The sequence below is a fragment of the Sinocyclocheilus rhinocerous genome, unplaced genomic scaffold, assembly GCF_001515625.1.
Source record: "Sinocyclocheilus rhinocerous isolate Xijiao unplaced genomic scaffold, SAMN03320098_v1.1 scaffold1137, whole genome shotgun sequence".
In the NCBI taxonomy this organism is placed as follows: Eukaryota; Metazoa; Chordata; class Actinopteri; order Cypriniformes; family Cyprinidae; genus Sinocyclocheilus; species Sinocyclocheilus rhinocerous.
In genome coordinates, this window is record NW_015647153.1 from 218,799 (window position 1) to 232,487 (window position 13,689).

General features: G+C 33.3%; 1 protein-coding gene across 1 annotated transcript in view; it reads right to left on the bottom strand.

The window, feature by feature from the left end:
- Positions 1–2,243: 2,243 nt before the first annotated feature.
- Positions 2,244–13,689, bottom strand: part of LOC107709016 (A disintegrin and metalloproteinase with thrombospondin motifs 3-like) — a 62,029-nt gene continuing 50,583 nt past the window's right edge. Inside the window, exons 15-23 of the mRNA XM_016513412.1 lie at positions 11,172–11,295; positions 10,179–10,259; positions 8,654–8,817; positions 8,409–8,574; positions 5,877–6,009; positions 5,079–5,091; positions 4,692–4,803; positions 4,319–4,414; positions 2,244–3,000 (exon numbers count right to left, since the gene is read on the bottom strand). Coding sequence (XP_016368898.1) covers positions 2,564–3,000; positions 4,319–4,414; positions 4,692–4,803; positions 5,079–5,091; positions 5,877–6,009; positions 8,409–8,574; positions 8,654–8,817; positions 10,179–10,259; positions 11,172–11,295 — 1,326 coding nt within the window. The 3' untranslated portion in view covers positions 2,244–2,563. The remainder of the gene's footprint in view (positions 3,001–4,318; positions 4,415–4,691; positions 4,804–5,078; positions 5,092–5,876; positions 6,010–8,408; positions 8,575–8,653; positions 8,818–10,178; positions 10,260–11,171; positions 11,296–13,689) is intronic.

Consider the following 13,689-nt stretch of genomic DNA (forward strand, 5'->3'; position numbering starts at 1 on the left):
ATGTATTTTATATATACAGTGCTGTGAAAAGGTTTTTGCCCCCTTCCTGTTTTTTTTAATTTTTTGCATATTTGTCACACTTAAAAGATTCAGATCATCAAACAAATTTTAATATTACACAAAGATAATGCAAGTAAATACAAAATGCAGTTTTTAAATGATGATTTCTTTTATTAAGGGAAAAAGTCAACTGTTTTGATTCTCATCTGTTCTTGGATTTCTTTAGATCACGGCATGATGTGTTGCTCTTTAAGCATGCTTCACTTTGTCAGACAGGTTCTATTGAAGTGATTTCTTGATTCAACAGGTCTGGCAGTAATCAGGCCTGCGTGTGGCTAGTGAAATTGAACTCTGCTTTCTAAAATAATGTGATTAATTGCAGTTCTTTCATGATTTAACAGGAGCGGGCAATTAATTTTTCACGTAGGGCCACGTAGGTTTGGACAGCTTTTTTCCCTTAATAAATGAAATCATCATTTAAAAACTGCATTTTGTATTTACTTGCATTATCCTTGTGTAATATTAAAATTTGTTTGATGATCTGAATCTTTTAAGTGTGACAAATATGCAAAATATTTAAAAAACAGGAAGGGGGCAAAAACCTTTTCACAGCACTGTATATATATATATATATACACACACACACACACACACATACTGTATATATATACAATCAAATAAAAATTAAAAAAGCAAAATTACTAAAATAAAAACTGAAAATATAAAATGTTTTAATATTTGCATTATATATATTTTTTTATATATATTTCCAATTAGCTTACGTGTGTGTGTGTGTGTGTGTGTATAAGCTATTTGAAAATATACATAAATTGATATAAAAAATATAAAAATACATATTTTATTTCAATATTTTATTCATTTTGAATTAGCTTTTATTTTTATATTTTCAGTTTTCATTTTTAGTAATTTTGTTATGTGCTTTACTAATTTGCATGTTTAATTTTTTTTTATATTTCTATATAGCTTTAATTTATTTCAATTTTAAATTTAAGCAATATTAGTGCTTCAACTTAAAATTATTTCGGTTAATTGCCAAGACAACATTTCTTCTTATGATTTAACTAAGCTTTTCTTCTAATACTTATTTAACTTTATTTATTTAAATTTCCAAAAACGATTTGTAATAGTTTTAGTTAAATGGTATAACAAAATCGTGTGCTCTGTCACGTGCTGCACATTTTGGCAATATTTTCACATTGAATCTCCAAATTAATGTAGAAACAACAAAAATGATCATATACTATAATAATTTTAGCAAAAGGATTTGGGGAAATGACTGTTATTGTGTTAATAATTATTTGGAACAGCAGAAATGAATGCGTTGTTTTTCTCAGATCATCAGGATATTTTGAAGATGAAACTGTAAGACGGGAAGAACCTCAGACGCTTTGATCTCCTAAGATATGGACAATACAGACACAGTGTATTAACATACAGCCATCTGTTTCCACATCTCACTGAGAGAAGCTTCTTTCTCGCCTCTACATTTGTTCCTTTCTCACTTCCTTCCCTTCACTCAATATATACCGTATTGGCCCGAATAGATATCGTCTTATATTCGGGACAATACGGTAATGTTCATAATACATGTTTACCTGACTAATAATAAATTGTTACATTTGAATTGATTCTGTTTGCTCTGAAATGATTGACGTTGCATCCTTGTTACGGCATTTCTGGTTAACACTTGGCATTCGTTCAAGTGTACTTAGATTGTAAAAAGTTAAATTTGCGTGGGCCTTACCTCTGTTTCTTGTAATATTACTCTAGCTAAGTGTACATGGGAAACCATGGCATGACCAAACCAAAACTATTATCAGAGAAAGTAATGTTGGTCGGCTTTTATCTATAATAGTGACCTCTGACTAGGGATAATTGTTTTATTCAAGTGAATATGGGGACTAAATAAAGTACTTTTAGAATGAGCAAGCATGGGGCGGCCATCTAATAGTATAAGTCAATTAGCTCCAGGACTGGCGAGTATGTGACCGTGAGATCCACGTAAAAAACGTCCGGCGCGAGACTCTCTGAGCGACATCTGGAGCACAATTGAGCACAAAATAGAAGTTAACTAGACTAGTCAGATGTCAGAAGAATACAAATTAGAAATTGATAGATCAACCCAAATTCGAGGTCATAATAAAATGGAGCCAGATTCGAATTTAACTTAAATTAAAAAGACTGAACACGCAGGAAACCTTCAGCTGCCATTGGATACCTTACGAAACTCTGCTAAAGTTGGTCAGTCACAAAACTACATCAGAGTTACAAAGCAAACGTACACGGCTAGACTCATAATAACACTGCTATTAAACTATATGAGCGGATAACGACGTGTTACAGCCACAAACACACACGCTAAAGAGTGAAGACGCGCGCATCTAGTAGTCCTAAAGACACTAAACAACACAGATTGAGCCACTGCATTTCAAGAACAGCACCTTTCACGGTTTTCTCCCGGTTCAACACACGGAGCAGAGGATTGTGGGTGACGTCGGTTCGTTCTGAGGTAAACAGTAGCTGCTGTCTGATTGGCTAGTGATCATGTGACCGGCGAGTCCCCGAGGCGATTGGAGTCCACAGTGGTGCTCTGGTTCTGGAGTCCGTCTGGAGGTAGAAGTGAGGTGATGGACTCTGGATGGGACGTGCTCTCGTCCTCTCCTTTAGGGCTCGTGGAAGTGGGTCGCGGTCTCTTGGTAGCTGCTATAGTGGTGTGGATGAGCGGAGCCGCTGTAGATGGAGATACAGACGTCTGAGTGTGCATCTGCTGTGTCGGGTCGGGATTCGTTTGAAGTAGTTGAGGGAAGGTGAAATCCGGAAGCCAAGTGAAGGGAGGATGAACGTCTGGAGAAAGCGTACTGAAAGCCATCCTCCTGTTACAGGACTCGCAGCAGAGCTTCTGATAACCCGGGATGGAGCAGTAGCGCGCCAGAACCTCCATCTGACAGAAGATGGACTTATCACCCAGACACGGCTCATCTGGAGGAGAGACGGGAACGATAATAAATAAAATATTTATTTTTAATAAATATAATAAAATGAATACAAATAACTGGAATAATAAAAATACACTAAAATAAATGTAATAAATTGCATATATTAATATATTTAGTTTAGTATTAATTAATGTATACAGTAATTAGTAACATTGATAAAATAATTTTTTATTTAATAAAATTAAATATAATATTTTATCAAATTAATACAATAAACAGAAATAAAAATACAATAAAATAAATTTTATAAATTACATATATTAATATATAATTATTATATTTAGGTGAGTATTCATTAATTTAAATATACAATAACTAATTTGTAATAACAAAATAACAATTTAATAATTAAAGGGGTGGTTGACTTTTTTTTCTAGGCTTGATTGTGTTTATGGGGGGCAGTCTAACATGTGTTAATGCTTCTTTGTTAAAAAACGCATTATTAATGACGTCATCTATATTGCTTATCAATTTGAGCCCGATTGAGACGCAGAGGATATTATTGAAGAGGATCGCGCAGAACCTGTGCAAGCAGGCAACCACACGCGCGTCCATGTATAACGCTTCTCATAACTATAGTATGTGAAAATAAGTGTATTCACTGAGCTGATGATCTGAATGAGAGAGAGAGAGAGAGAGAGATGCAGAGCAGGGCGAGGCCAGGAATTAAAAAAGTGAAATCGCAATCAACCACCCCTTTAATAAAATGAATACATACATTTTTATATAATAATAGTTTTCATTTTTGTCTGTTTTAATTTCTAATTTCTAATAGTATATTTTATAGTATTAATTTCTAGAAAGGTTTAATTTTAGTTTAATTTCTAGTACTGTTTTTTTTTACTAAAATACAAAAATTAAATGAACTGCAATTACTGATTTAAGTTTAATCATAAGTATTGTTTGGCATGCAATGTAAAAAGCATGAATATATGACAATATACTACCCTCCAGTTATTAATACTTAATACAGAAATGAATACTTTTATTAATCAAGGACACATTAAATTGATCAAAAGTGAGAGTAAAGACATTTATAATGTTCTAAAAATAATCAGAAATGTTTCTTGAGCAGCAAATCAGCATATTAGAATGATTTCTGAAGCTCATGTGACACTGAAAATTCAGGTTTACGTCACAGGAATAAATTACATTTTACAGTATATTCACATAAAAAACAGCTGTTTTACATTGTAATAATATTTCAGAATTTTTACCGTATTTCTGGTCAAATAAATGCAGTGAATGAACACAGAAGTGGATCAATAATCCATCAGCGTCTGTATTGACGAGTCACTTACTAGAGACTTTATCCAGAGCGTTTTCCGGTCGTTTCTCCTCCTCAGTGGTGAAATTCTCCAGTAAATCTTTAGTGGGACTGGGTAAAGACGGCTCTCCTGAGGGAAAAACAACAACACAAAGACACATTTCCTGTCAGACAGGAAGTCACAACAGTGTCAGATAGACTAGTTTGGAAACACTAATGCCTCTTAAAGGCTTAGTTCACCCCAAAATGAAAATTCTGTCATTAATTACTCACCCTCGTGTTGTTCCAAACCCGTAAGACCTTCGTTCATCTTCGGAACCTGCTGACAGAAAGGCTTCACTCTCCTGAAGTCTCATCAGCGTCTCATATGATCTTGTGTTTGTGCTGACAGTCAGTGTTTGTTTCACCTGTGCAGGGAGGAAGCTTGCAGACGGACACAGATTCGGGTTTGTTTGCGTCACACTGTCCGGAGCAGATGACCTGCCGCTGCCGGATCCCTTCACCGCAGCTCACCGAACACTACAGGAAACACATCACATCCAGACAGGAAGCACAAACATCTTCAGATTGTTCAGCGGAGCGCGTGAGGAGAATTTAAACGATAAAATGTATTACAAAATGATTACATTTATGAATGAAACTTAAATGCTAATTATTAAATTTAAATCAGTAGTGTATTTGTACATGTATTTATTTGTATTAATTAAAAATAATAACAATACTAGTAATTAAATTAAAAATGAAACACTTCTAGTAATTAATACTAACTTGCAGGTAAAAAATGTCAAACTCACAGGTAAATGTGGACTGATAATAACAAATATTACAACTTTAAAATTATCTTTGCATTCAGAACCACAAATTTAGTTATTCAACCTTTATTTATCAATTAAACGATTTGAATTTAAACGATTAAAATGTATTACAAAATGATTACATTTATGAATTAAACTTTTAAATTATAAATCTTAAATGCTAATTATTAAATTTAAATCAGTAGTGTATTTGTACGTGTATTTATTTGTCTTACTTAAAAATAATGACAATTCTAGTAATTAAGCTAAAAATGAAACACTTCTAGTAATTAATACTAACTAGCAGGTAATAAATGTCAAACTCATGGGTAAATGTGGACTGATAATAACAAATATTACCCCTTAAAAATTTAGAACCACGAACCTTTAGTTATATAACAATTAAAATAATTAGAATTTAATTTATTAAAATATATTACAAAATTATTACATTTTTAGATCAAACTTTTCAATTATACATCTTAAATGCAAATTATTTATTTAAATCAGTAGTGTATTTGAATGTGTATTTATTTAATTAATTTATTTAATGTGTGTCTTAAAAATAATAACAATATTATAAATTCAACTAAAAATGAAACATTTCTAGTAACTATTACTAACTAGCAGGTAAAAATGTCAAACTCACAGGTAAATGTGGACTGATAATAACATAACCAATTTCTTTGCATTTAGAACCACAAACTTTCAGTTAATTAACCTTTATTTAACAATTAAAATAATTTGAATTTACTTCATTCAGGTCTCAGGTGACTCTCGTGCTCGTGCGGGACTCACGTGGGCTGGCTGCAGCTGTTGGTGTTGCAGCGTTTACGGATGGGTTTGGGCTTTTTATTGATCTCGCAGAAGTTCCTGTGAACCAAACGCCCGTCGCTCTTCCTCCGACAGCCGTATTTAGTGTACTGGACACCTGAGGAACACGTGCATTAGCACTTACACCGTTTAACATATGCATTTATACACTACAGGTCAAACCTTCGGAATGATTACGATTTTTTGATGTTGTTGAAAAAAGTATCTTATGTTTACCAAGATGCATTTATTTGATCAAAAACACAGTAAAAATTATGGAAGCTTGTTTCTGCCACAGAATAAAAATAGTAATTGCAACTTTTTATCTCACAATTCTGACTTTTTTGGCATTTGTGCTTTTTCCCCCCGCAATTCAGACATTTTTCTTGTGATTGCAAGTTTACATCTCGAAGTTCTGACTCTTTTCTCGCAATTCAGACTTTTTTTCTTACAATTGCGAATTTTCATCTCGAAGTTCAGACTTTTTCTTGTAATTGCGAGATTACATCTGGAAGTTCTGACTTTTTCTCGTAATTGCGAGATTACATCTGGAAGATCTGACTTTTTCTCGTAATTGCGAGTTTACATATGGAAGTTCAGACTTTTTCTTGTAATTGCGAGTTCTTTTCTCGCAATTCAGACTTTTTTTCTTACAATTGCGAATTTTCATCTCGAAGTTCAGACTTTTTCTTGTAATTGCGAGATTACATATCGAAGTTCAGATTTTTCTCGTAATTGCGAGTTTACATATCGAAGTTCAGATTTTTCTCGTAATTGCGAGTTTACATCTCGAAGTTCAGAATTTTTTCACGCAATTCAGACTTTTTTCTTACAATTGCGAGTTTACATCTCGAAGTTCAGACTTTTTTCACGCAATTCAGACTTCTTTCTTACAATTGCGAGTTTACATCTCGTAGTTCAGACTTTTTTCACGCAATTCAGACTTTTTTCTTGTAATTGCGAGATTACATCTGGAAGTTCTGACTTTTTCTCGTAATTGCGAGTTTACATATGGAAGTTCAGACTTTTTCTTGTAATTGCGAGATTACATCTGGAAGTTCTGACTTTTTCTCGTAATTGCGAGTTTACATATGGAAGTTCAGACTTTTTCTTGTAATTGCGAGATTACATCTGGAAGTTCTGACTTTTTCTCGTAATTGCGAGTTTACATATGGAAGTTCAGACTTTTTCTTGTAATTGCGAGATTACATCTGGAAGTTCTGACTTTTTCTCGTAATTGCGAGTTTACATATCGAAGTTCAGATTTTTCTCATAATTGCGAGTTTACATCTCGAAGTTCAGAATTTTTTCACGCAATTCAGACTTTTTTCTTACAATTGCGAGTTTACATCTCAAAGTTCAGACATTTTTCTTACAATTGCGAATTTACATATCGAAGTTCAGACTTTTTCTCGTAATTTCAAGTTTACACCTCGAAGTTCAGAATTTTTTCACGCAATTCAGACTTTTTTCTTACAATTGCGAGTTTACACCTCGTAGTTCAGACTTTTTTCACGCAATTCAGACTTTTTCTTACAATTGCGAGTTTACATCTTGAAGTTCAGACTTTTTTCACGCAATTCAGACTTTTTTCTTACAATTGCGAGTTTACACCTCGTAGTTCAGACTTTTTTCACGCAATTCAGACTTTTTTCTTACAATTGCGAGTTTACATATTGAAGTTCAGACTTTTTCTTACAATTGCGAGTTTACATCTCGAAGTTCAGACTTTTTTCACGCAATTCAGACTTTTTTCTTACAATTGCGAGTTTACATCTCGTAGTTCAGACTTTTTTCACGCAATTCAGACTTTTTTCTTGTAATTGTGAGTTTACATCTCGAAGTTCTGACTTTCTTCTTGCAATTCAGATTTTGTCTTGCAATTGCGAGTTTACATCTCACAATTCAGACTTTTTTCCTCGCAATTGTGAGATTACATTCGGATTTTACTTGCAATTGCAAGTTTACACCTCGCAATTCTGACTTTCTTGCAATTCTGAGTTTTTCTTGCAACATTTTTCCTCAGATTTCTGAGTTTATATTTTGCAATGAGTTTATAAGTCCGAATTGCGAGGTGTAAACTCGCAATTGCAAGAAAAAAGTCTGAATTGCGAAAAAAAAAAGGTAAGCGTGACATTTAATCTCACAATTCAGACTTTCAAGTTTACATCTTGCAATTCAGACTTTTTTTTTTCTCCAGAAATCTGAGTTTACATCTCATGATTCACGTTTCTTTTTCCAGCATGGAATAAAAGATAAAAAAGGTAAGTGCAGATTTTTTTCTCACAATTGAAAAACAGCTTTGCATCACAGGATTAAATTACATTTTAAAATATGTTAAAATAGAAAAAGTTATTTTAAACAGCAATATTTCACAATATTACTGTATTTTTGATCAAAAAACACAAGTAAACATAAGAAACTTCTTTCAAAAACTTGAAAAAATCTTTTTCCAAATCTTACTCCAAACGTTTGACCTGTAATGTAATAATTCTCAGAGTGTGTTCAATGGCACACCTCCGCCGCAGGGTTTGGAGCATTGCGACCAGCTCTTCAGCGCCCACTCGTACGTGTCCAGTTCGGCCAGCAGCACGTTGTTGTTGGTGATGACCGGCAGAAGATCTTCATGAATGATGTATTTGTAGCTCAGACTGATCTTGGTGTCCTCGGCCTGCGGGACGACCTGTCCAGAACGACAAACTCAAACTCAACGCACGCTGCATAAACTCAACCCAACGGCAGCAGCGCTACGCCGCTCTTACCAGCACCACGATGCCTTCGTGCAGCGGCCCGACGCTCTTCAGCGACTCTTTGCCATTTGCCAGTGAATATTCCCACTCCAGGCCGTTCTCAATGAAAGTCTTGGACGTGATTTCTTCTTCCTTGGCGTTCAGGATGAAACTGCCCGTGACCTGATTTTTAACGGCTGAGGAACACAAGCATGGACAGAAGGGAGAGAAGCATCTTTAGAGGAATATTATGGGTTCAGTACAACTTAAACTCTGTCGAGAGCATCTGTGGCTTTTTGTTTATTATCATTTTAACTCTGTTTGTAAAGAAAATAAAGGCTGAAGATAATATCGTGCAGTATATACTAGTTTTTAACAGCAGGCATTATACAGTGATATTCAAACTATAGTGTGCTACAATATAACATAGTTATCTTCTATTTTAAAATGTTTAATTCAATTTTGTGTAAAACATCTTACATTGTAAAATTTCATAATACTTTTACAGTTTGAATTAATATATTGAATTTGGTTTTTATATTTCAGTTTTCATTTTAGTTTTAGTAATTTTGTTGGTTTTTAATTTTTATTTTTGAAATATTTCTAGTTTTAATTTATTTTTATTTCAATTTCAGTAATTTTACAATATTGTGCAGTATATACTTTTTTTAAAAATGTTTAAACAGCAGGCATTATCCAATGATACAACTGTATGGTTACATTATAACTTATATTTATCTGCTGTTTTAAACGTTTAATTCAATTTTGTGTAAAATATCTTTATGATCTAATGTTACTTACGGTATCTATTAATTTTTTACATATTTTTATTTCTATTTTCAGTTTTAATTTTAGTTCAAGTTTTAGTGACGTCTAATGTTTTCCCCCATTTTTATTAGGTTTTAATAAATATTTCTATTTGGTTTTAATTCATTTTTATATCAGTTATAGTAATTTAGCACTTCAATTTAAACTTATTTTATTTCAGTAAATTGTCATGGCAATATTTCTCATTTTTATTCAGTTTTTATTCATCTAATATTTATACTTTATTATTTCAGTTTTATTTCATTTAATTTATTTATTTAAAAAGCACTTTTCACACTACAGTGCATTAATGAAATGTATTAATAAAATAATGAAAATGTTTTTAATAATTTTGGTTTTGGTCAACAACACTGCTATATACCATACTATAAAGTCTATGTACTATAAAGTGCACAAATAGTAAGTGTAGTATGCTACTCTGAACACAACCCATGTGCTACATAAAATAAAATTCCTTGTACTTCACATTAAAACACTTCATATTTTCTCTGACAGTAAATCAGGCTCTCAGCAGGAGCTGAACATGAGCTCAGGGATTCAAAATAAAATAAATAATAAAAGAAACACAAAACCATCAGAAAAACTGCTTAAGCCAAGCGGGGAGATGTTGGGGAATCTAAAACGGCACACAAAGCATGATGGGAAGGCAGTAATTGGTCTCAATAGGATGCATGACTGCCCTGGGTTTGTGCCGCTGGAGAAATGCAGTGATGCACAGGTACAAACTCACCAATTACGTGAGGCGACGTTTCATTCTCCTCGATCACAATGTGCCGAGCGCCAGCAGGAATATCAAACATCTTCAGCAAACCTAACGAACAGAGCAAGAGCTCAAGTGATTACGCTTGTCAAGAAACAGCCCAATATTTCACTCAGATTTCATACAGAAATATTAATATTTAGGCCTAGTTTAGCACTAATGAAGTTATTTCCATAATAATAAAACACATTTTACCACACAAATTCTCAAAACCGTAACAAAAAAAACTCATTATTCTGATTTTAAAGTGAGAGAGATTCATCCAGTTATGAAAATGCAAAACACAGAGATGCTGTAGAGATTCAGAGATACAGAGCTGATCTTTATTTTTGGCCCGAGGCATTTTACATGTTCGACAAAAAACAATCCAATAGACGAAACTCGCAACAAAAAAAGTCCTGCTTATATTTCATCACAAAATCATAAATTATATTTTGCATAAAGCAAATGAAGCCTATTTCGGGACTAATTGAGTTATTTTCATAAAAATAAAACATTTTATTATAAAGCACTTTTCACACTACATGGTATTCATAAAATGTATTACTGAATGAATGAAAATGTTTTACAATTTTTTACTGAACAACACTGCTTTATACCATACTATAAAGTCTATATATTACAAAATAAGAGTAGTATGCTATTCTGAACACAGCAAACATCAACCACTCTGTATCTTGTTTTAATGCAGTAAAAGAAAACTCTTTGTACTTCACATTAAAACACTTCAAATCGTCTCTGATAAATCAGGCTCTCGGCAGGAGCTGAACATGAGCTCAGGGATTCAAAACAAAAAGAAAAATAAAGTAAGCGAAGTGAAATATGAATTGGACTTGTGTTTGTCCTGAGGTGACAGAGAGAAAGATTGAAATGAACGCTACTGTAGTAAATAATGAAACGTGGTTTCGTCAGTGCTTGTCCGGAGGACGGCTCAATGTGTTTGCTCTCCGTCTGAGTTTGTACCTGTCTTCTTCGGGGTTTTGGTGAGCGTGAGTTTGACGGTTCGGCAGTGAGAATTGTCTCCTTCACAGACGCCGCATTTATCCTCCTGTTTGTACGATCCCACCTCCTTATCACAGCCGACGTGCTGAGAGACAGAAACGGGAGAGATTCATTCATTCATATTTAATAGAAACAGGCAGTGTTGGGGGTAACTCATTACAAGTAATGCGAGTTACGTAATCAGATTACTTTTTTCAAGTAACTAGTAAAGTAACGCATTACTTTTTTAATTTACAAGAAAATATCTGAGTTACTTTTTCAAAAAAGTAAGCAATATTGTAATGCATTACTTTTAAAAGTAACTTTCCCCAACACTGGAAACAGGTCAGACACGCTGAAGTGAAAGAAAGCAAGCTAAAGCAATGATGTGTCTCTGAGGTCAGTTTGAGTTTGAATCACTGCGACTACATTTATTTGTACAGTCTGTTTCACTAATTGGAGTCATCAAATAATCCTAGAAGATATTCCTAAATATGTAAGATTCCTAGATATTCCTAGAAGTCCATGCACAGCACTTAACTTGTTCTTTGGTTATTTGTTTAACTAGTCTACTATTGTTCAAGTACGTATGTATGTGGAAACTGTGAATATATATATATATATATTTTTAAATTTTTTTTGGAAGAAATTAATACTTTTATTTCAGTAAAGATGCATTAAATTGATCAAAAGTGACAGTAAAGACATTTATAATGTTACAAAAGATTTCTATCTCAAATAAATGCTGTTCTTTTGAACTTTCTATTCATCTGTGAATCCTGAAAGATAAAATGTATCACAGTTTCGACAAAAATATTGTGCAGCACAACTGTTTTCAACATTGATAATAATCAGAAATGGATAAAAGCGTCTGCTAAATGCATAAATTAAATTAAATTAAATTAAATTAAATTAAATTAAATTAAATTAAATTAAATTAAATTAAATGAAATCAAATTAAATTCTCATTACCGTGACAAATTATTTAGATGATTTTGGAGTGAAATATGAACTGGACTTGTTTTTATTTTTTGTGTGTGTGTTTATTAGTTTTTTTATATAATTCTATTTAGTTTTAAATAGTTTTTATTTCAGTTTTTGTAATTTTAGCATTTCAGGATAAACTCATTTTATTTAAGTTTTTAATTTCTTATTTTCATTTAGCTTGTTCTCCATCTAACTTTTATTTTTAATTTTTTTACTGTACTTCTGATCAAATAAATGCAGCCTTGCTGAGCAGACGAAATTTCTTTAAAAAACATTAAAATATCTTACCAACCCCAAACCTTCTGTCATTTTATTTGATATATTTGATACATTTTAATATACTACTTATTTCACTGATTGATTGATTTATTAGATCAATTATATATTGTATTTTTAAGTTATATTGGTTATATTTAGTGTCTTAATCAGATGTAACGATTTGACTGAATCATTCAAATGCACCAGCTTTAGTGAATGAATCAGACATCAGTATTGTGTTCATGCGCATGATATGATTCTCACCAGACACTCTCCTCGAGCGCAGACGCTGAACGGATCCGTGTAACTGCAGCGCGTCCCATCATGCATCACCTGGTTCATGAAGACGACTTCACCCGTCTCTTTAGAGCGGCAGCTCAACTCGCACTTATGAGCCTCTGAAATACACAAACAGCCACGATACATCAACATCTCTCCTTTGATGATCATACAATCAGTCCTGTGTTAACGTACATACTAATATTAAAGGACTCGTCTCTTTGTATAAAGGCTAATGGGTTTTTTGCAAACATCACAGTGACTTTAAGTGTACAGATAAGCTGCAGACATGAACTAACAGGCACAAAAGTAATTTCCAAGGGTCTGTCTCTAATTAAAGTACCGCTGTGAATAAAAGCATCTGCGAAATGACCACCTACTTGCTGTCAAGAGTTCACAGCTCATGAAATAAAGATGAGAGATGTACAAAGGAGAAATGTGTCTCAAGGTGAGCCGTGACTCACATCAACTCATACACAAAACACGCTAAAGAGATTTCCTTCAGCACCAGAGTCAGCCGAAATGAATGCCTTTGATGTAAATGTGCATTTATAGAGTGTTTTTCTCTTTATGTCTCTCTGCCCCTCGGTCTGTCTTTCTCACAGTCTCCTTGTTTTCTCTATCCGGTTTCTGGCAGGAACATTGTGTTCCAGTGTCTCGTGTCTGTGGTGATCTTCAGCCGTTTTAGGGTCACAGTGAGTCCTGCGCTCTTTCAGAGAGACTGAATTCACTGGGCAACAAAAGTGACAAAAATACCCCAAATATTAAAAAATTAACACCAGAGTGAAATAGACAGTTTTTGTCACAATTTTATACTAGCATTCAAAAGTTTGAGGTTGGTAAGTTGTTTTAATGTTTTTGAAAGAAGTCTCTACTGCTCACCAAGGCTGCATTTATTTGATTAAAAATACAGTAAAAAATTGCGAAATTTTATTGCAATTTAAAATAGCTGTTTTCTATGTGAATATCTGTTAAA